At 38.8% G+C, this 25042-nt stretch overlaps 1 protein-coding gene across 2 annotated transcripts in view; it reads left to right on the top strand.

The window, feature by feature from the left end:
* PIGV (phosphatidylinositol glycan anchor biosynthesis class V) overlaps positions 1 to 25042 on the top strand; it is a 219285-nt gene that overhangs the window by 44428 nt on the left and 149815 nt on the right. For both annotated transcript variants that reach the window (XM_044084127.1, XM_044084121.1), the window contains exon 2: positions 2401 to 3561. In XM_044084127.1, the coding sequence (XP_043940062.1) occupies positions 2401 to 3561 (1161 nt within the window). The remainder of the gene's footprint in view (positions 1 to 2400; positions 3562 to 25042) is intronic.

The raw sequence follows: 25042 nt of genomic DNA, 5'->3' as shown, positions 1-25042 counted from the left end.
GCTAGACGGCCCAGCACTAGGAAATCTTATGCAGGTAAATGGAAAAGATTTTGCTCCTGGAATCGGGTCCAAGGTGGTGATTCTACTGTTCCGAACATTCCTCTGATTTTAAAGTATCTGGCAGAGTTGTTACATACGGGCCTATCTTTTTCATCTATTAAGCTTCATGCTTCTGCTATTTCTGCACATTACAATACGGATCCTCCGATTTTTTTCTCATCCATTACTTAAACAATTTCTTAGAGGGGCTAAGAATGTTCGGCCCCCTATAAGAGCACCTGTTCCCACTTGGGATGTTAACTATGTTTTTGAAAAATTAACCTTGTCTCCTTTTGAACGTGCAGCTTCCATGAGTTAAAAATTTTTATCTTGGAAAACTGCTTTTCTTTTAGCTATAACCTCTGCTAGAAGAATTTTGGAATTGCAAGCACTCATGGCTGTGGAACCCTTCATTATTTTTCATCAGGACAGGGTTTCCCTAAGGACTAACCCCACCTTTATGCCTAAGGTGGTTTCGGCAGTGGCCTTGAATTAGACTATTCATTTGCCTACTTTTTATCCTAATCCTCAAAGTGAGGAAGAAAGTCTTTTGCACTCTTTGGACGTTTACAGACAGCTTCATTTTTACCTGGACAGGACCAAGATATTCAGGAAATCTGACCAATTGTTTGTCGCTTATGCTCCTACTGTTTTAGGGAAAGCAATCACTAAGCAAACTATTTCTAAGTGGATTGCCCATTGCATCAAGTTCTGTTACTCTTTTCATGGCAATCCAGTTCCTGTTAATATTAGGACTCATTCTACCCGGGCTACTGCTACTTCAGCAGCCTTTCTTTGTGGGGTTTCTACCAAGGATATTTTAGAGGCTGCTACTTGGAGTTCTGTGCATACTTTTTCTAAGCATTACAACCTCCCTCTCTATTCTAAATCTAGGGCTGGTTTTGCAAAGTTTTGTGGCCGCTCCTTCTGTTTCTCCTCCAGCCACCCTTTCTTAGCTTTGGGACTCAACCCTACAGTCATGACTGCAACAGTGAACCACGAAGGACATAGTACAGTTGTGTACTCCATAAATGTAGATGTTCGAGTGTGTTCACTGTTGCAGTCTGAGTTACCCTCCCTCCTACCCCCTCTCTTGTTTTTTCTTTGAGTATTGTCTGTTATGAGGTATTTTGGCTGCTGAGGTTTTGGGCACCTGACATCTGGGGCAAGAAAAACTGGGGTAATGGCATTGGCTGAGGTCTTTATACTTCCTGGCGCATTGAGGTCAGGATAAAAGCTACCTCAGCTGGCGCCCAATCCAGACTTTGGGATTCTGACCGATTGAGGGCTGCTGCTGGCAGGAAGAACCCTACAGTCATGACTGCAACAGTGAACACACTCGAACATCTACATTTATGGTAAGAGTACACAACTACTTTCTGAGGATGGTATGCCTGAATGTCACCTTTATGCCCTACACTATGCGAGGACCATTTAGGTGATGTTCAGCGTACCTTAAAGCAATGGTAGGCTTTGGTAGACTGGCTGGATGATGGGCTTCCATGGCAGGGAATCCCATAAGTTATGAATACTTCAGCGGTGAACGTAAGGACACGTACATATACATCCAAAATCTTAAATATGCAATCCCCTCCTTAAAGACATGCACAGTAGTTTGCCTAGTCGAGGGGTTAGGTGTAATACATATACCCAGAAATGCACTTAGGTTGGCTGCTGGATTCGTCATCATCCTGTCAACCCCGAACAAGCTTTAGTGAACACTTAGATTGCCCCATCACCTAGAAAGCCCCATGCCAAGGCACTTTATCCTGTGAGAAGAGAGAGAATTCTCTCATGCAGCAGGTAATAGGAATGCAACTAGGAAAAATTGCATGCAATAAATTTCAGGACAGTGTATAATAAATATGTTCATGCCTTCTTATAGTTAGCAAATCATTTTTAGATTGTTAAACCTAAATATTTTTTGTTTACAATATTCTCACTATGTGATGTACTTAAGCCTAAGGTTCACAGGATGTTTAGGCTATTGACCCGAGGATCTTTACAAGCCTAGCCGTTAAATCCCACTGTAATAACTAGCTGAGAGATATTGTGTATGCTTAAGATTTTTCTAGCAAGGCCTAACCATGTCCAGGAGAGATGCAACAGTAATCACCGGCAGAAATGTACGATTTCCCATCCATTTGGGGTTGCACTTAAACAGGGTCATGGAGGTGCTCTGCTTGGCATGGATTGGGAGCCTATTCCAGAGGAGTGGCAATCCCTAAGCTGAAGTTTGTATTAAGAACCAAGCATGTATTTTAGCATTTGTGTAATATTTATTGCACAAATTAATATTTGCTTTGTGAAAAAGAGTATCTATAAAAAATACTAATATCATTCTTTTCTGATCTCTTCTAGGTGTTTTTTAATGCCCTGATCCCAGACCATTCTGCAGATGCATTCTGTCCCCCTCGTTTAACTCTCTCAACTGGCTGGGACTTTATTGTAGAGATTTTATTTGGTGGATTCTCCCACTGGGATGCAGAACACTTCTTATTCATTGCAGAATACGGCTACTTGTACGAACACAATTTTGCATTCTTTCCAATTTTTCCCTTGACAGTGAGGTTGATTGCAAATACCTTCCTCTGGCCTTTACATGGATTGCTGTCATTACGGAGCAGCCTTCTGGTGTCTGCAGTAATGCTAAATTCAGCATTGCATGTGGTCTCTGCAGTTATTTTATACAGGTTGGGCTGCATAGTGTTACAGAGTCGCAGGCTAGCTTATCTTTCAGCTTTGTTTTTTTGTCTCAACCCTGCTAATATCTTCATGGCAGCTGCATACTCTGAAAGCATGTTTGCCTTTTTGGCTTTTAGTGCCATGTGGCAGCTAGAGAGAGGTGGGGTGGTGTCAAGCTGCCTTCTGTTCTCATTTGCAACAGGTGTCCGCTCCAATGGCATTGTCAACGCTGGATTTCTCATTTACTCTCAGGTCAAACAGAACATTTTCTACAGTGCAGCTGTTTACAAACATTCAACAGTTCTGAGACAGATATGTTTTCATACAGTGAAATCAACACTAACTTTTTTAACTGTTTTAACTGGAACTTTTGTTATATTGCTTCCATTTTTTCTGTTTCAGTATTATGCTTTTCTGCAGTTTTGCACACGTGAAATGAACCATCAGGAAGAAATACCTCATCCTTTGCTAGAATTAGCTGCTTCTAAGGGTTATCGTGTAGCAAGCACAACTGGAGAAGTTCCAAGTTGGTGTGCTGAGCACTATCCTATTATATACTCCTATGTTCAGGATGTGTACTGGAATGTGGGATTTCTCAGGTACTTTCAACTTCGGCAGATTCCTAACTGTTTGCTTGCTCTACCTGTGACTTTACTGTGTTCATGGGCAAGCTGGTATTTTATATCTGCTGATCCTTGGTACTGTCTGAAGTTGGGACTGGTGAAGACAAGTAAACAAGACAAACCTGCTTCTGGGTTTTACAGTCCTAATGTTTTTGTTTATTTAGTGCACTGTTCTTGTTTGCTGGTGTTTGGAATATTCCACATGCATGTTCAGGTAAGACATTTGATGTTGAAGCGACAGAATGAATTTCTTTCATTTTCCCTATTTTCCTCTGCATTACTGTTGACCAGTTTTGTTTATGCGTATTCAGGAAGGAAAAAATTAGATAATTAATACACAGAATGTTTCTGAGATGACAGAATGGTGCGCTTCTACGTAATGTCCTATTTGAATTATGTTTGATTGATTGCTTTAGCCCAGTCAGTTGGAATTCAGTAAGGTATTTCACTTTATGTATCCTCAGAGCTTTTGTCCTTTTTCTAAGGCACTAGTTTTTGCTGCATAATTGATCCTGCCTTGGTAGCTAGGCATATAGCTGTTGTGAATTTTGCATCTTTTAACTAGCCATCCTAGCCCTCCCTGCTCCAAATCGGTCAGTCACCACTGATGCTCTGGACTTTGCCTGGGAAGCATTTTGGGGGGGGGGAGACCCTAAGAACAGAGACAAAGACATGAATATCAAGGAGATGCTTGCTGTGGTCAAGGCACTCAACTCTCTCAACCATCTTTGGTCCGCAGGACCTCTTCAAGTGGTTAATATAGTCATGTGGTGCATCAACAAGCAAGGAGGAACCAGGTTGTATTCCCTTTGCAGACTGGCCATGTTAGCTTTGGGATATAGCTTCACACACAGTACAGTGTCACTCTTCTGGCATCTTAAATTCTGTCAAAGCAAAATTGTGTGGCAGACAAGCTGAGGAGGACCAGGGCAGACCCTCACAAATGGAACCTAGATCCAAGATTTGATGCATCTGTGAGGAGTTCCTCGGGTAGACCTCTTTGCTTTCTCTCTGAACAGTCAACTGACAAGATTTTGTTCCAGGATTCCATGCAAGAAGGCCTGGAAGACAGATGCCTTTTCTTTTCCTTGGACAGAGGTGTTACTATATGATTTTCTACACTTTCTACTAATACCAGGGTACTTATGCAGATTCAGAAGGGATCTCCCAAAATCATTGTTATGACTCTCTTCTGGGCTAGGCAGCTATGGTTCTCCCTTCTTTTGGAAATGGTCAGGGGCAAGTATCACAATCTTCCTCACATCTTGGATCTATTCAGAAAAGAACAGGGATGTTTGCTATACTCCAACATCAGTAATCAATTGACTGCCTGGATGAGAGGGTCTTAAATTCCTTTTAGGCACCTCTTTACTGAGGGTGTGCAGCAGGTAGTAATGTAGACAAGAAAGCTTGCTACTAGAAAAATCACATATTAGCAAATGGGGAAGGTTTTCAGGTTGGTGCCAACATAACCAGCACCCATTCAGAGCAGGTTGTTCTCTGGTTTTACATTATTTGTGTAAGTTACTATCCTATGGCCTTTCTTATTTCTCTCTCAAGGTTCATTTATCGGCCATTTCAGCATGTCTGCACATGGATCCTCCTCTTTCAGTACAGTCTTATGTCAAAATTTTCTTGAAAGAGATTTTGTATAAAAGGCCTCCAAGAAAACTGGTGGCCCCCTCCTTGGGATCTTAATTGTGTGTTAGGGAAGCTAACACTTATTCCATTTGAAGTAGCTAATCTGGCTGACTTGAGGTTCTTAACATGGAAAGTAGTTTTACTGATTGCTCTGACCTCTGCAAAAAGGCTATCTGAGTTGCAAGCTCTTATGGTGTCAACCCCATCTCATTTTCCATGGGGGCAGGGTTTCTTTGAGAACAAATCCATCTTCTATACTTAAAGTGGTATCTGACTTTAGTTTAAGCCAAACTTTCCATCTCCCTGTTTTCTTTCATGAACCTTAGTTTTGGGAGAGAGGATACTCCATACCTTGGATGTCCGCAGACAACTGTGGTTTTATCTTGACAGAACTAAATCTTTCAGATCTTCATATCAATTTTTCATTTCTTGTGAAGATAAGAAGCAGCAGCCTGTGTCAAAACGGACCATTTCCAAATAGTTGTCTAAGGCTATTACCTTTTGTTATAATCAGCATAACAAAACTGTTCCAGGCAGGGTCAGCGCCTACTCTACCAAGGCAATGGGTTCATATTTGTCTTTTAGAATAGGTTGGATTCTAGAAGTATTCTAGGAATTACTACTTGGTCCTCCGTATGTACTTTAAAAAGCATTATAAGCATGATTCTTGGTCCAGATCAAGCTTTGCTAAAACCATTCTCCACAGAATTCTGGACTCTCTTCCTTCCACCTGCCAAATTTAATTAGCTATGGTAATCAACTTGTATAGCTAAGGCTACTGCCGCAGTGATCAGTGTAATGAACATAGTACAGTTGTGTAAATTGAACTTGCCATAACAGTAGAAGTTCGAATGATCACTGCTGCAGCCCCTTCCTTCTTCCTCCTTGTTTTTTATGCCTGGGTATGGACATTTATTTATTTATTATTAACACTGTTCTTTCAGAGCTTGGCCGCCTTCCCTTTCCAGGCAGGAAAGCTCTGAAGGGCTTTGTGCCCAAACCTGTCTTTGTCGGCTCAGCTCAAGCTGCCTGACAGTTTGCACATGTGGAAAGTGCCCTGAAGCTTTGGAATATGGCTGGCAGTTATATTTTTGACAGGATATAACCCATATAGCTAAGGTTACTACAGTAGTGATCATTCAAATAATCTACTGTTATGGTAAGTTCAATTTACACAACTGTACTTTTAGTATTTATATTCTGTTGGCCTTCAGATATCTTAATGTAGCACTGCATGTAATAGTGCTGCAGTGATTTTTTTCTGTTTTGAAGAAAATGCTTTTCATTCACCACCACCCCCATTTTGCCATATTTAGTACTATAGTTATTCCTAACTAATAAGTCATGCTTTTATAAACTTGACAACAGAGATACTTAGTTTGCTTGTTTCTATTCTTAGTGTATATTAATGAAAGCTGTGTGTAGATTGACATTTTAGGAACTGATGACGTAAAGTGGACTGGAATGGTTAATTCTATATCGGATAATCATAAGAACTACTGTAAAAAAGAATCTCACAGGAGACGCGGGTTAGCCCTTTTCTACCTCTCAACCTTTTAGCACAAGAAATTTGGATAATGCCAAAAATAATGAGGGGATGAAAGTGCCAAAACCAGGGGCCCATTTTAAGTATTGTTTGTATAAATTTGGAAAGTTGCTAGAATAACAGATTTTGCACTAGAATGCTTTTTAAGGATACAAAGTCTGAAATTTGAATGTCTACAGTTATTGATGATACAAATTTTTTGAAGAATAGGCAAAAATACGAAGTAAAAATTAGGACATTCTGCAAATTTCTGGACAGGCAAGAGACATGCTCAAACAGTGCAGCAATTGGAGTCCTTTCTTACAACCCCATAAACGATAGAGTAAGCTAAGTCACACTTCAGGACATGCCTTGATACTAGTTTATGGTTCAGCTACAGATGCCAAAGAAGAGAAAGTTAACCAGTATTATGAAGGTCAACAGCACCTTCTTAAAGTAACACCAAAATAAAAAGATACTGCATTTATTTTTTTTTTCCCAACCATCTTTATTAAATTTACACATAAGACAAAACCTTACATTTGTATAAATGAAAAACATACAAAATTATATCACTTTAGTTGCAGATAGTTTACATCACAAACACCATTGAAACGACTGTAGTTGTAAACATTATACATAATTTATAAACCCATCCAGTCATTGTTAGTTAAGCATTATATGGCATTTATTATACATGATTGGAATCTTGAAGTTGTTAGTCAAAGCACAACTTATACTAATGGCAGTTTTCTTGTTGACTAAATGAAACACACAGGAAGCTGCCGGTATCACTGGCCCATATATATTTAATTTTTTTTCATTGTGGACTGGGATCGATACCCTTTTTCATCAGAGGCCTGGGAAAAAAAACTCCAGTATTCACAAAAATAGACAATTATACAGTGTATTTTCATTTTCCACATTTTATGTAATATTTTCCTCTTGGTTACATATACATTTTTGCATAAATAATTAGCTGCAATAGACTATTGATGCCAAAGCTTGTATTGTGCAATTTGTGACTCTAAGAAAGGAAAGCGAAAGCCTCTGTATTTGCATAAAGTCATTAGCAGACAGAAATACAAAGAACAAGAGAAGACAAAAAATTTACATTTGGGTTGAATTAGTAAGTAGGGGTACAGTGTGGCAGAATGAGGAATAAGTAGGAGTAGTTAGTTAAAATGTAATTAATTAAATATTTACTGTAGGAGATAAAGGGAAATGCAGTAATCACCATATGGAAATGTAGTACAGAGCAACTATAGTTTTGTCAGAGGTATTGCAGCTTGTGTTTTTTCTGGCTTGGAAATTATCTAGCTGCAGAGCAAGAAAAGAGCCAGGTGCCTTGTGGATGCTGTTTTAGCAGATTTTTAAAACATTTGTTTTCTGTAAATTTTAATTCTAGTGGGATGGAATCCCACCGTTTTGAGGCAGAATAAAGTGATGATTTTTGAGTTAGTTACAGCTAGGAGAGATTTGTTATTGGAGCAAAGTATTCTGTTGTTGCTGTGTGGCAGTAATATGCTTTTTTAGTGAGGGACAACTATCTGGTTTGTGGCCAATAGCGAGCTGAGAGTAGGTTAGATGATTTGGGAGTTCTAGCAAATTTAGATCCTGTAGGGGAGTGTGCAGTGGTGGTTTTTATGAGGTGAATATGTTATTTTATTATAGCATGCATCAAGTTTGGATATAAGGGCATTGTTATAAGATTAGTGAAGAGATATATGTACAGTAGAGATGGGAGTAGGTATTTGCTGCTATGGATTTTCTTGTTGTAAGATGCGGATTTGCTCTGTGTACATGGAGCCTAGTTTTTTTTCCATTTATTTTTGATAGTTTGGAGGATATGTTGATCGTTTTTGAGTTTGTCATCTGTGATCACTCAAAGTAATTTGGATTCTGTCACTGTTTCAATTATTGCATTGTTAGATGAGACAATATGGAAATTGTGTTTTTGAGTATAACATTGTTTTGGTATAAAGAGCATTAGTGTAGTCTTTTTTGCATTTAGGAGTAGGTCTGTAGTGATTAGCCAAGATTTAATGGATGAGGAAGAGTCTTGGATAATTTCTTAGAGGATTTGTAGTGTTATGGCAGAGCAGACGAGGGTTGCATCATCTGCACACTGAACTATATTTGTTTAGTGGCAGTATGGAGTTTAACAAATATTTAACAGAAGTGGGATCAATATTTAGCCTTGTGGGACTCCAGCTGTGACTAAAATAAAGCAAAATCTTGTTTCCATTTTACTGATTGTTCATTTGTGAAATAATTATGAAACCAGGTGAGAGATGATTGATTCAGACCTAGGGAGGAGAGTTCAGTAACAGAATCAAGAAGAGTTCTGATACTAGATTGCCGTTATTTCTGTTGTGGTTGATAGTATTGGTAAAGCTAATAACAGCAGCAATTGTGCTATGACTGAGGCAGAACCATGTTGGGTCATGGAAATAAGATTATTTTGAGGGAGATATTTGAGGAGCTTGGAGTGGATACATTTTTCTAATATTTTTTGATAGTGGTGACACTAAAGCTATGGGTCTGTAGTTGGAGTGGTCAATTGAATTTCCATCTTTGTGGAGTGGAATTATGAAATATTTCTTTCGGGTGGCTGGGACATGGTTTTCTGTTAATGATAGCTTAATTAGTATAGAGTCAGGAAATGCTAGAGCTTCAAAAGTGGGTTTTAGGGGGTAGAGGGATTTGGCGAATATATTTGTGATTAAATTAAAAAGGATGGTGCTGTTCTGTGTGGCATATGGGGGTGTGGTTTGATGGGTTATTTGTTTTTATATATATATATATATATATATATATATATATATATATATATTTATATATATAGATATATATATAGATATATATATATATATATATATATATATATCTATATATATATATATCTATATATATATATATCTATATATATATATATCTATATATCTATAGATATATCTATATATCTATATATCTATATATATATATATATATATATATATATATATATATAGATATAGATATATATATATACACACACACACACAAAATATCTTTATTAAATTAGCACTTATGACATAGGCAATCATACATTTAAATAAATGAAAACAAACCATTTTGACGTAATTTTATTTATTTTATTTGCAAACATTATACATCACAAACCATATTCACATAATTGTAGTTGCAAACATTAGACATCACTTATAATATATCCAGTCATTGTCAGTCAAACTTTACACAGCTCATTGAAATACTGCCTTATTTTAAACCTCATTCCTCCTCTGTATGTATTGTTCCCAGAAGTCCTATATTTTCCTTTGTAATTTGCTCCTACCCATTTCTATAGATCCCAATTGCAGCTGTTTTATCTGTTTTCTATATTCACCACTTCTAGTAAAGTTGGTTTAGATTTCGATTTCCATTTTCTAGTAATATTTTTTTTTTGGCAACCACTATAATTAGACTCCGACGTTAGCCAGTATATTGAGGTAAACTCTCCTTCTAAGCTTGATTTTAAATTAGAAGACTTCATGAAATGTATTTATTTATTTTTATTTATATTTATTTTACATTTGTTAACCGGGGGTGTCTGAGCCGAAAAGGCCCTTTTTCAGCAGAGGCCTGGGGAGAAAAGCTCCACAAAGAAAAATTACAGACACATTTAGTTATTTAGACATGATCAGTATACACACAAATTACAGGAGACATGTTTTTACAGTGGTATGCAGCACATAAACAGTTACAGTGGAGAGAACATACAAAAAAATATTAATTTTAAAAATAAAGGTAATTAATAGATTTGTGGTGTACAGCTGAAATTTGGAACATAGGCAGAATACATACATAGTACACAGGTACAGTACATACATTGTAGATTAGCCAGTGTTTGTGAGTAAGACTGAAAACTATTATCAAGTGCTCTAGATTTTGTATGTATGTGTTATCCGCTTTCACTAGCCTGGGGAGCAATCATGGCACTGCCAACTTTCCTTGAGATGTTGCCGGATGAGGTCTTTAAAGGAGGCTTTGGATGATGTGTTTTGAATGCTTGTAGGGACAGAGTTCCATTTTTTAGCCACTGAACTACTATATAGTGCATCTCCAAAGCTATTGTAGCTGTTGGTGACTTCTAGTAGTAGTTTTCTTGATCTAAGAGGCCTTTTGGCTGAGTGATGTTGTACTAGGTTTTTGAGGGCAGGACACTTATTGGGGAGGTAATAGATAGAATGACAGAGGCAGAGCTGATTGTAGGTTAGGAGGTTGGGCAGTTCAAGCCAGTGGAGCTGTCTCAAAGCAGTACAGTGACGAGTTCTATATGAGCAATTTGCAGCAAAGCGGGCAATTCTGTTATAGCAGGCTTCCATTTTGCTTAGTTTTTACATAAGTATTTACGTAAGTATTTACATAAGGTTTTTTTCCTAGGGACTGTAACATGAATAGTGACACAAGCAGAGGCACCGGAAGCTTTTGAAGGCAGGGGGGCAGAGGGTGAGAGGGGCACTTAGTGATCTAAAAAGGGCGATTTTTTTGTTTTTTTTTTTAAACTATTTACTACCACAACATGGGTTTACTTGTAGGATATTTTAAGCTTAGCCAATTTCCCGTTTGGTGCTTGAATTAACACTTCCTGATTGGTCTTCCCTATCCCATGGGTGATAATTGTACATTAGCCCTAGTGAGAAATACTGTAATCATAACATAGATGGTCTGAGCCGAGGAACCCATGTAAGGGATGCAGCATTTAGGAACTGCCTCTATCCATTAGTGGCATGAGGGGCAATCCTGGAGTACATTTTCTATTACCCATCCTTAGATCCAAGTTGTATTTGAATATGGACAGGGATGAGCTTTGTTTTACTTGAATGGATAGTCTGTTCTGGAACAGTGGTAGCCTCTGTGATGTATATCTATCTCTTCACAACATTCAGTTTAGATACCTAGACTGAGTATTTCTGATGTCATTTGACTTGCTGATGTCAGTAGGTCCATCAGTATTAGGTCAGAGAATGCCTTGTATGCCAGACACAGGTCACCTCTAAGCACTCTGTAGGATACTGAGTGTAGTGATAAATCTTTGAGGTGGCCCATGTAAGACCTATTGCTTAGGATTGTATCCTTTCAGTAAGGTAGCTCTGTGGGTATTCCAGTTGTTGCATGGGTCTGGACAGATACATGCCAAAGTGAGCATTATACAAAATGATTGACCTAAGAGGGCTTTGTAAAGGGGAACAACACCTCTAGATCTAGTCACAGTCACTTTGTTTATAAGCTGTGCACTATAGAAAGACTTTGACTCTGGACACGTTGGTCAAAAGTTAGGTCACTGTACACATAAGTTCCCAAATGCCAGACAATGGGTCATTTCTCAGGTGGTATTGTCAGTTCCCTGGAGTAGATGGCTTCCCACATGTTTAGTTTCAATTCATGATTCTGGCATCAGTTATTGTTTGGGGCAAACCTTCCTGCATGATTAAGTCATTTGGGGATTCAGTAACTACTAGCTTGCAGTCATCTCAAACTTAGTCAACCAAAACCCTTTGGTATTTTCTTTTATTTTTGAGATGTATATGCCAAACAGAAAAAGTCTCAGCACCGAACCCTGGGGGACTCCATTGGTGACTGGTCCCTTTCTACAGGTAACTTCCCTTGTTTTGATCTCCTGCATCCTGTGAGCAAGTTGGCTCTTAGATTACTCATCTTTTGTACTACACCTGAGTTGGGGGATTGTGTCAAAAGGCTTAGCAAGGTCAAGGTAACGTTTTGTGAACTATTTTACCTTTGTCCACTGCTTTGTTGACAAGATTGAAACTTATAATTTGCTCATGATTTCGAGCCTTTAACACTTTCTCCTGATTCTTAACATAAGAGGTTGAGAGATCAGAGCATATGTTTGACCGTCCCTGATTTTGTGTCATATTATTGGTCTATTCCGGTGTTATTTTCTGGCAAATTTGAGGATTGCAAAACTTAAATAATGATAGATGCTTGAGTTTCAGACTTCTAGACTTCATATCCTTCAGAAAATGCAGGCTAATGCAAAACCTGTTATTCTAGCAACAAAGCATAGAAGAACAATGTTGTATGTAAAATCTGTCCCTAATTCTGGACCTTTGATCTTTATCCCGACCCATTAAGGTTTTGGCTTTATCCCTTGCGCTATGAGGTTTTGAAGTTTAAATTAGAACTGTGAGCAAAAGCTGTTTACTACTTTCAAGCTCGACCTGTTGCCTTTTTTTTATTTGTTCAGTTAAATAAAAAAAAATAGTGCAACAAAAACTGGCAACTTGAAAAATAATAATAAATAACCTAACTGAAGGTTTAAAGTCAGGCAAGAAGCTTTAATAACTTTTTTATAAGCAGAATAAAAATCACAGTATGTTTTATTGTTCTTTTCAATTAGTTAATGTTTCTGGCATGACTAAAAATCTAACAAAACTGGGGCCAACTTGCATTAATGAAAAAAATGAGTTAAGTCAAGGAAGAAACTATTAACTTCTGAAAACATGGTAACAGCAAAGTTATTCCAGTTTCTTGCCTGCATTAAGTCTTATTTTATCATCATCATCATTATTTTTACTGTTGTTACTTCATAAATGACTGCCCAGAATGTACCTGGGTGGGCTGCTGCCACTTCAGTTGAGGTCCACAATCCACAGAACTGCACTGACATGTTCAACAATTTGACTGTTATTCATAAATAACAGTGAAAACCATAAACTATCAGAAGCTGGAATGAAACAGCAATGTGTCAGTTGAAAAAAAATAAGTGCTTTTTTCCTTTAATGTCAAACACAGAATGAAAGTGCTTATTATTTTTTTACAACTGACACTTCGTTGTTTCATTCCAGTGTCTGATCATTTATAGTAAACCGTGTAAAATACCAGAGCTGGATTGTGGTTAAATGGGGCCCTAGGTAAGGTAATAGATTGGATCCCCCAGAGCAGCCCCTCCTGCAGCAACCCCCTACCACTCCATGTTCCATTACTTGGTTATTTCTCCTCAATTACCATAAACACTGTTAAAAATCTGTCAGCGTGCATATTGTTTTCTTATTTACTTGTACAATGATTACAGAAATTGAAATAACATAGCACAAACACTGAGCTGTTTGCTAAACAAACAATACAGTCCCACAATGAAAACTGGCTTAGCATGAGCAACTTCTCTGTCCCTGAAGCACACATTCATTCAAATGGCATGAAAACCCACATTCATTTTGCATCCGGCCAATGGAGGACTAAGCTTACATCTGGGCTATTGTCAAACCGTAGGCTCCTTACACATGTTTAGGGCCATGCATGTGTGTGTGTGTGTTCTTTGATTCACCTTCCTGATTGTATTAAATTATATTCCTTATATAATGCAGCACCACTTGTTAGAATGCGTTTAAAAAAATTGTAGTTTTGAACAGTCTTCTAGTATGCAATGAAACAAAATGTATGAACCAATAATGACAAAACTGCCCATTTCAGAAAATTTCAACCATAAAAGGCTACTTAGACTTCTGTCACCAATATCAGTAAATATGCAAAATCTCTGCAGAAGTAAAAGTCATCTAAATAATTCCACATTAAAGGGATCTGTAACTAATGAAGAGGTTGCTGCTAGCAAACAAGCATATTTTTCTTATTCTTTTCTTCATGAATTTCCACCTGTTGTAAGATGTTACTGTTAGACATAAGGTGCTTAAGCAATGTATTTTATTGATGTTTTTTTGCAGGATATTTTAGTTAGCAAAGTAATTATTGGTTGGAAGAATAATTATATTAGCTTTAAAGGAAGGGGCTCTAACTATGTACACACACATTTATGTGTGTGTGTGTGTGTATGTATATGTATATGTATATGTATATATATATATATATATATATATATATATATATACATAAGTGTATATATATGTATGTGTACGTGTGTGTATGTATGTATGTATGTATATATGTATGTATATGTGTATATATATATATATATATATATATATATATATATATATATATATATATATATAGAAAGTGTACACACACTCCTGTTAAAATGCCAGTTTTTTGTGATATAAAAAAATGAGACCACAATAAATCATTCATTTCAAAACTTTCCCACCTTCAATGTGACCTATAACCTGTACAAATTCAACTGAAAAGCAAACACATCTGTTAGGGGGAAAAATATAAAAAATAAAAAACGTAGAATACGCTGGTTGCATAAGTATGCATACCCTTAAACTAATACTTTGTGTGCGCACACCCTTAAATTAATACTTTGTTGAAGCACCTTTTGATTTAATTACAGCATTCTTCTTGGGTACACATCTGCCATCAATTAAAGAGACTCTGATTAACCCCAAATAAAGTTCAGCTATCCTAGTAGGATTTTCCTGACATTTACTCAGTTGCCTACTACTGCAAAAGCCATGGTTCGCAGAGAGCTTACAAAGCATCAGTGGGATCTCATTGTTGAAAGGTATCAGTCAGGAGAAGGGTACAAAAAATTTCCACAGCATTGGATATACCATTAGAACACAGTGAAGGCAGTCATCCAAGAGTGGAGACGATATGGGACAACAGTAACGTTGCACAGAACTGGACATCCCTCCAAAATTGATGAAAAGACAAGACGAAAACTGGTCAGGAAGGCTGCCAAGAGACCTACAGTAACGCTTAAGGAGCTGCAGGAATTTCTGGCAAGTACTGCTTGTGTACTACATGTGACAACAATCTCCCTTATTCTCCATTTGTCTGGGCTGTGGGACATGGTTGCAAGATGAAAGCCTTTTCTTACACATAACATCCAGGTCTGGCTAAAATTTGCAAAACAATATATCAAGTCTCCCAGAAGCATGTGGGAAAATGTGTTATGGTCTGATGAGACCAAGGTTGAACTTTTTGGCCACAATTCCAAAAGGAACGTTTGGCGCAAAAACAACACTTCGCATCACCAAAAGTACGCCATCCCCACAGTGAAACATGGCGGTGGCAGTATCATGCTTTGGGGTTGCTTTTCATCTGGAACTGGGGCTTTAGTCAAGGTGGAGGGAATTATGAACAGTTCCAAATAGCAGTCACATTTGGCCCAAAACCTTCAGACATCTGCTAGAAAGATGAAGAGGAATTTCACCTTTCAGCACAACAATGACCCCAAGCTTACATCCAAATCAATAAAAGAATGGCTTCACCAGAAGAAAATTAAAGTTTTGGTATGGCTCAGCCAGAGCCCAGACCTAAATCCAATAGAAAATCTGTGGGGTGACCTGAAGAGGGCTGTGCACAAGAGATGCCCTCACAATCTGGCAGATTTGGAACACTTTTGCATGGAAGAGTGGGCAAATGTTGCCAAATCAAGATGTGCCATGCCTGATAGACTCCTACCCAAGAAGACCGAGTGCTATAATTAAATCAAAAGGTGCTTCAACAAAGTATTATTATAAGGGTGTGCCCACACAACAAAGTATTAGTTTAACGGTGTACACACTTATGCAACCAGCGTGTTGTACGTTTTTTATTTTTTCCCCTAACAGATTTGTTTGTCTTTCAATTGAATTGTACAGGTTATAGGTCACATTAAGGGTGGGAAAAGTTTTGAAATTATTTATTGTGGTCTCATTTTTTTACATCACAAAAACCTGGCATTTTAACAGGGGTGTGTACACTTTTTATATCCATTGTGTGTGTGCGGTGTGTGTGTGTGTGTGTATGTATGATTATATATATATATATATATATATATATATATATATATATATATATATATAATGTGTGTGTGTGTGTATATATATATATATATATATATATATATACACATACACACTCTCTCTCTCTCACACACACACACAAATATAGATATTTACATGCACACACACCCACACACACACTTTTGATAATTTTGATAACAGTGAAGTTGATTTGGTTATTTACTTGTTGATCTGCATCTCTGCCACCATTTACTTTTGTGGAATAAATCTTGAATAGCACATAGAAGGACCAGGAGGAAAGGAAAGGATAGTATGGATGGATGGTTTTGTTTTAAAACAGTATTCCTCAGTATAGTCTCCCCATGACCTCCATATTACCTGCCCATAAATAACACAAATGGCATATTCCACAATCAGTCCCAGCAGTAGATTGATATTTCTCTTCTTAAGAAAAAACATTTTATGATTTTACTGTATACGTGCTTTCATTACATCTACCTGAAGTCTATAGAGTTCACAGTTATCTGGCCATATGCAGTCTCCATAATGACAGTATCTTAATTCCTGTATGTGTCTAGGCATGTAAACCTGATTTTAAGTTGAAACTTTTGTGTCAGTTTATTAGTTCGTGTGTATACATCCATGGAACTTTTATCTGTAGAAGTTTGCTGAAAAGAAAGTCTGCCCAGTTGAATTATCCCAGTCAACAAATGGAGATTTTAATTGTTTCCCTTCATTTACTGGTTGGTCTCAAACTACCACTTAACTTTTGCTTTTTGGCTCTGTCCAGTTTCACTAAGGATTCATAAAGAACCCTTATGGCTGCAATTTGCAATTCAGAGACACATTAGTTGCAATGAGGAACGATCTCCATTATCTGCTAATTTGCATGATTCTGATTTGCAGTTAAGTACCATGGAGTGCAGATCAGCAGTTTGTGTGGTAGCTAAGTGTTGGTGGCTGCAAACAGAGGAACCCCCCCCCCCATTCACTCTCCTGTGTGCAGTACACACATTCAGACAGATGCCACTGAAGCCGTACCTGTCCGTATGTTTACTGAAGATGCCCAGTATCCTCTTCTTGCCCTTGTGAGTCATGGAAGACTTCAATCCATCATTAAAACCAGACATTAGAGTTTACATGTGATATCGTTCAGTATGTTTAAGGTAGTGTGTCATTGATATATGCCCAGATAGCACTTGCTGCAGTAACTTCTCTTTTAGAGCAGTAGGTTAGTGCTGTGGTATATTATGCTAAGTGTGCAGGGTTTGATTCCCTTTCAGTACTTTTGTCCCTGGTGACTTATGTTTTTGTTTCATTACACGCCTTTCAGGCATGCTGTGTACTGTGTCCCTGGTCTTGTGGTCCTCCCACCCACTGTTGCAGGCAGTGCTCCTTTGTCTAGGAGTGTGTGTGGAAGTACAACAGCCACCATGACCTACCCAGTGGAACACCCCCCCCCATTCAATCACAGTCATGGATGCAATGACGCATTTATCAACACCCACACCTAACCTTAATCATCCTTCTACTATTACCCAAATAGATGCACACACACTCACACGTGCAGCCCCTCGTGTACACTAACTCGCACACCTCCTAACACTGATTTGCACTTAACTGTACTGTGATGGATGAACACACCCTTTTGGCCATGTTCACTTCTGCAAGGTATAAGCAGTGACTGTGCTAATCAACATGATGAGCGATTCTGTGAATCGGTGAGTTGCATAGATGTCTTCCAGGATGTGGTTTCAAGGGAGAGCACATGCCTCTGTGTGTAATTTTTCATACATGGTGTCTTTGGTAATGAAAGACTGTCTTTCACTGCGAATACTAGAACAAGAGCTCGGGATAATGCCATTAAATTTCCATTTGTAACACATATTCCATAGCAAGATTTAAGTAACCTATTACCTTCATTTGTACTTCTGCAGCACCTAAACATTTTAAATAGATGTCTCTTATCAGAGAACAGCAGTTCATAACGAGATGGTTGATATGAAATAGACAGTTCTGACTATGATCCAGAAAGCCTGGGTTTAATTAGCGGCCCAGATGCTGGAGGAGCTGACTGGAGTGAATGGAGTAACTTGGAAAGGCCTGTTGTGGTGCAGCAGTAGACATGGACTAAGGGAAGTGAGCCCGCTGAAAGAATGTATACCATGTAGCTGAACATATTGGGTGAGCAGAAGTGTGTGTGTGCGTTCACATATCTTGGGGAAAGCCAGGCACTGCATTATATATGTCGTTTGACAGCTGGGAGATCATTAAGTGCAGCAGAAAGTCTCCTCAACTCTTACACAATGATGGCTTCTCTTACCAATGTGCCCTGGTATTTTCTGATGCCAAGTGCAAGGAGGAATGGGCCAGCTGAAGATATGGACTGCTGGCCATGTGTATGGGGAGGGTAGAAGCAGTGGCCAAAAAGAAAAGTATAAAAAATTGTCTGTCCAGCCATCCATTTTTAAACCATGAGTTTGTTGGGGTTTGCAATGGTAGCAGGATGTGCCGGACAGATGACTGTCCAAACTTCTGTACCCTTTAACAGTCCCTAGCTCATCTCATGGGATCTCTAGACGCTCCTGGCAAACTGAAAGGTACAATCTTTCATATGTGTCATGGAGTCTGTCTCCAGATCATCCTTCCAGTGGGATCTGCCTTGTATACTTTCTGCCTGGGGATGGGGTGTGTGTGTGTGTCTATGGAGTATCTTTGCCAGGTGCTTGAACACCTCGTCTCACTTCTCTCAAACCAAAGACACAACAGCTATTCTCTGAGATCCTCCCAGATTGCTGTGCTTCTCACTCTGTCATGGCAGGTTAATCCAGCAGCACTGTTAACGAACCTCATTTTTTTATCCATGAACATTTCCATCCACTCACTCCCTTAAGTTTGATTGTAGGTGAGGATGATGACATAGAGACTGGTAAATTGAGATCTTCCTGTGGTGTGGCTCTTTCTTCAGTGCCACAGTTTGTTACTGTATTTGAAGTACTTCTGTCATTGCATACATCCAATGTTCAAGCTCTCAGTTCCTTCTATCCTTACTGTGAACAAGACCCCAAGATATTTAAACGCCACTTGATATGGCTGTTCCTATCTTGTGTATGGAGGGCAATCCCTTCTCTTCTAGAAGACCGTCATCACTTCTGATTTGGAGCTGTTGATCTTTATCCCACCTACTTCACATGTACCAGTGAATTGCTCAGTAAATTCCAGAGAACATTGTCACTCAAGGCCATGATGGCAGCATTGTCAACAGACAGCAAAGATGTGGCTATCACAACCATAGATTTGATGTTTCCCAGTCTTCAGCTCATCATCAACCCCTTTTTTTTTCTCTCTTGCTGCACAGGGTTGTTGGGCTTTCAGCATCTATCTTGATTCAGTGTAACTCTCCTACCTTCTTTCACAGTTAAGCCTGACAGTTGTAGGTCTTCTTTCACATTATCTGTCTATCTCTTGGCTAGATGTCCTTGTCACAGCTTGTTTTCTTTGTGTGTTTTCCAAATCTTCACCAAGTTACCTTTTGCTTTCTGCACATGTGGCCAAACCACCACAACCTGCTTGACTTTCTCTGCAGCTGGGAGCTACTTGGGCTTCTGCTGTGATGTTCTTATTTCGTCTGTCCCACATCTTGTCTCCTGCCACTCATCTTGGACATTTCATCACCTTGAGCTTTCTCAACTGCTTTGTCTTCACTGCCCAGGTTTCTGTACCACACAGAAGCACTGGCTGCACCACTGTTTTGTGCATGTTACATTTTTTTGGCATTTTTCTGTGCACTACTTGTGCACTACATTTGATGCTCTGTGCTAGTTAGATGCAGCATCTCCGATTCTTTGACCTCATCATTCTGACTTCCCTTCTCAACTACCCCTCCCAGATACTTGAAGCTATTAACTTGTTCCATAATTTTCTTTTATCTCAGTTTTCATCTTCTGATATCCCCATTTGCCTCCCAGACAACTGTCTAGTCTGTCCTCAATTTCATTCACTGTGCCTTCAGTGTAGTATTCTAGTCTCCTATCATTTGCCAAAGTTGTTGCTCAGAGTCTGCCTGTAGTTCCACATAGTCTGCATACAGCAGCTTTGTTCATTTTTCCCCCACTGACTTTTTTGCTATTGTAGTCCAGGACCAAATGACCTGTACCGATTGGCTAGACAGAGGGACCAAGCTGGGAAAGATGTGCAGCAGGTTAGGGTAATAAAGGATGACAAGGGAAACAGTGACAAGTGAGGAGAGTGTGTTGAGCAGATGGAAAGAGTACTTTGAGGGGCTGATGAATGAAGAGAATGAGAGGGAGAGAAGGTTGGATGATGTAGTGATAGTGAATCAGGAAGTACAATGGATTAGTAAGGAGGAAGTAAGGACAGCTATGAAGAGGATGAAGAATGGAAAGGCTGTTGGTCCAGATGATATACCAGTGGAAGCATGGAGGTGTTTAGGAGAGATGGCAGTGGGGTTTCTAACCAGATTGTTTAACGCAATCTTGGAAAGTGAGAGGATGTATGAGGAGTGAAGTGTATTGGTACCGATTTTTAAGAATAAGTGTGACGTGCAGAGCTGTAGTAACTACAGAGGGATAAAATTGATTAGCCACAGCATGAAGTTATGGGAAAGAGTAGTGGAAGCTAGGTTAAGAAGGGAGATGATGATTAGTGAGCAGCAGTACAGCTTCATGCCAGGAAAGAGCACTACAGATGTGATGTTTGCTCTGAGGGTGTTGATGGAGATGTGTAGAGGTCAGAAGGAGTTGCGTTATTTCTTTATGGACTTAAAGAAAGCATATGACCGGGTGCCTAGAGAATAGTTGTGGTATTGTATGAGGAAGTCGAGAGTGACAGATAAGTATGCAAGAGTGGCGCAGGATATGTGCGAGGGCAGTGTGACAGTGGTGAGGCCTGCGGTAGGAGTGACGCATGCCTTCAAGGTGGAGGTGGGATTGCATCAAAGATCAGCTCTGATCCCTTTCTTATTTGCAATGGTGATGGACAGATTGACAGATGAGGTCAGGCAGGAGTCCCCGTAGACTATGAAGTTTGAGGATGACATTGTGATTTGTAGTGAGATTAGGAAACAGGTTGAGGAGACCCTGGAGAGGTGGAAATATGCTCTAGAGAAGAGAGGAATGAAGGTCAGCAGGACTAAGACAGAATGTGTGTGTGTGTGAGTGAGGGGGAGGATAGAGGAATGGTAAAGATGCAGGGAGTAAAGTTGGTGAGTGTGGATGAGTTTATATACTTGGGATCAACAGTTCAGAGTAATGGTGAGTGTGAAAGAGAGGTGAAGTAGAGAGTGCAAGACAGTGTGGAGTGGGCGGGAAGAGTGTCAAACTCGATCTGAGGTACTGTAGAGAGGGGCATTATGGGTAGACTAGTAGCTTGAGAGGTTTTTTTGGCTGATGCGAGCTGTATATCGGCTGGATCAGTTCCAAGGATAGGAACCATACCCACAAGTCAAGAATAGATGAAGATTGACAACACAGATGGAATGTTATGGTAAGTCATAACTTCTTTTTATTGCAAGTGGAAGTTATTGAAAATACCATGCTCATCTTCCTGTAAGAATGAAGTACTGTTAGCTTATAGCTGCCATTTGACATATACTGAGCTTATATCATAACATCGAAGTAGTAAAACTTCGAATGTTATAATATCGAACCCAAAACAGCGAATGCTGAAAATAGCGAAGTTGCATCAACTTCTTTCCTAGGGAAAGAATTTGGGGGGCTGTTTCTGCTGCTTTGCTATTTTCTCCACTGTGGTGTGAAGGTTATGGACCGGGTTAAGGTAAGTGTGCGAACGGACCAGGTTAGGATGAGTGTGGGAATGGGATAGTTAGGGACCTTAGGGTTAGGGAGTGGGTAAGGAGTGTGCGATAGTTACGGACCTTAGGGTTTGGGTTAAGGTAAGTGGTTAGATAGTAGTGTATGTACGGTTTAGTGTAGGGTTAGAAGTAGGATTTTAAGTGTATATGTGTGGATTACTTTTTTTTGGTGTGCTTGTGTTGTGTGTGTTTCTCTGGGAAGAAATTTGCTGTTCTGAGCTTTCGATTATATCACATTTCAAAATTCCAAGTTCGAGCATATGGTGTTCGATATTTTGGGATTTCGATTATGTGATATAAACCCGACGTACTAGCTAAGTATAAAAAACATTTATGTACAAAATGTGACTGGAATTCGGTTTTAAATAAGGTATCTAGATCTGTAATCCAAGCAAATAGGAACTTCAAAGACCACCAGGAAAGCCGGAATATCCAGTTTATTAAATATTGTTAATAGTAAGTGTTACACATCTGATGAAGTCCTTAGAGACAAAAATGCAGTGTTTAGTTAAGTATTTATGAGTGTGTGAATTTTATTTCCCAAATTACTGGTCCGTTTTGTTTTGCCACCTTTTTATATTTAATAAACTGAATATTCCGGATTTGCTGGTGGTCTTTGAAGTGCCTATTTGCTTGGATTACTGGTTTACATTTGGTGCTTTTTGCCCATTTGCTTTGGTAAAGTATGTAGATATTAATAGTGACAAATGTCCCTGAAAGTCCAATTGGGAACAAAATAACTACCTTGCATTCTCTAATGTCCACTAAGGCTGTTTTGTGTGTGTGTGTGTGTGTGTGTGTGTGTGTGTGTGTGTGTGTGTGTGTGTGTGTCTGGTGCCACTTGCTATGGTTTGAATATTCTTGTGGCTGTCTACAACTCACCACTAGGAAACAGTGCTTGGAGATGAAGTTCTGCTACATTGATCATATAGGTACATCTGAAACAGGCCTGAGGATGTATGAGCTTTCTGACTTTTTGTAAATATTTTTGTCCCATGTCATTTAAAGATGTACATCTCATTCTGCCATTATGGATGAATTGCAGATTTTTTTTTTATAATGTGAGACTGCCAAATTTATAGTTACTTTTGTGTGTTATATTCTTTTATAGGTAGGAATTAGCATCTCATAATTTAACTGAAAAAAATGCAACTATTGAGGCTAATAAGATACAGACCACTGTGTATTCTGTTGGTTTTGAAAATGATGAACCAGTGGCAAAATGCAGTCTAATAAAGTTTATAATTCAACAGAACAACCCGGCAGTTTGAATTTGGAAGCTAGACTGACCTCTCAGCTGTCCCTGTTTTGGGGGAACATTTCTACTTTCACACATTATTTAACCCTGCACTTCATGTCCCTATTTTCAGGCTTTATTTATTCCCTCACACAATTGTTTGAATCCCATTCCCATCCCATCATTTTCAAACTGTCTAGTACACAGAAAACTTCACTACATGACCAACATTACTAGTGGCACTTAAATTTATGAAGTTGTTATACTACTGAATGCTAATGAGGCATTCCAAAGTGAGAGGTATATGCTAGTAAACCATGTGCTGTTTCCACAGATCTGATTCCAGGAAGGCATCTACATGGCTGAGCAATTCAAGAAATTGCTTGGCCATATAGATCAGCACGGCCAACCTCAGCACATTGCAGTATTAAACATGGCCAAAAAGCCATGATTAACCACCTAACATGAATGTGAGGAGGAAGCCAGTAGACACTAGGGTATACTGTTAAAAGTGCTGTAAAGGCAACAACATCCCAACAGAGAATGGGTGTGGGGGAATGCACTAAACACTAGGAATTACTGTTTAAAGTGCCATAATGACACCATCTTTATAACTGGAATCAGGGTGAGGATAATCAGATACCAGGGATAACACATGGTGTAAAGTGCTGTACCGACACTGATGGCAGTATGGGGATTAAAGGATGGGGGATATAGAGTAGACTTCCATGACATAGATACTCATAAATGCTGTAATGGGACTCAGACTGGATGGGCGGAAGGGAAGGGACAGGTACAGGAAATGGGGGGGGGTGTGTGTAAGTAAGAGAATGAGACTGGGGGGAATGCTACTATCTATACAAACAGCAGGTTGCTACCATGATATGCAGATCACAATGATCTGCACATCGTAATAGTAAATACAATTCAGGAGACAAAAATTAACTGATAATGAATTCTTACCTTGTTGCACCTGACATGTCTCTTAATCACATAGGGGGTACATGGTAGGCGAAGGGTCTTTCTAGCACGAGCCGTATGATTCATGTTAGGCACTTCATTGAATTCCCAGGGATATTTCTATTGTTGAGTAAAATATGGATTAATATATAAAAATTAGATTGTGTCAGTATGTATAGATTTTGTGTGTGTGTGTGTGTGTGTGTGTATATATATATATATATATATATATATATATATATATATATATATATATATATATATATATATATACATGCACACACACAGACACACACACTGGTCTACCACGACTCATTGAATTTACGTTTTAACTAAATGTAATCAGGTGAACTCCTTTTCTCGAAAGTGCATTTCCATGAAAATGCACTTTTGTGAAAAGGCAAATAAGTGAACAGCAGTGGGGGCTGTTGCTTAGAATGCGGCACAGCTGGGATAAGTGAATATTCCTTTTTCCCCACTGTAGTGTGTTCTTGGAATGAGAATATAAAAGTAGCGGGGGTGTGGGGAGCACAGGGGGGGCTTGCTCCCCTCTGTAAATGTGGTTCATGTTGTTTTTTGTTTTTGTTTTTTTGTGAAAGTTGCTTTTTCGTGAAAATGCACTTTCGTGAAAAACAGTTTACGTTTCTTTGAACTGTAATTTCGATGAGTCAAAGTAGACCCATATATATATATGTGTGTGTGTGTGTGTGTGTATATATATATATATATATATATATATATATATATATATATATCTATGTGTGTGTATGTGTGTGTGTGTGTGTATATATATATATATATATATAT

The sequence above is a fragment of the Protopterus annectens genome, chromosome 1.part1 (genome assembly GCF_019279795.1).
Source record: "Protopterus annectens isolate FY-2018-M chromosome 1.part1, PAN1.0, whole genome shotgun sequence".
NCBI lineage: Eukaryota > Metazoa > Chordata > Ceratodontiformes > Protopteridae > Protopterus > Protopterus annectens.
This window is presented reverse-complemented; position numbering and strand designations above follow the sequence as displayed.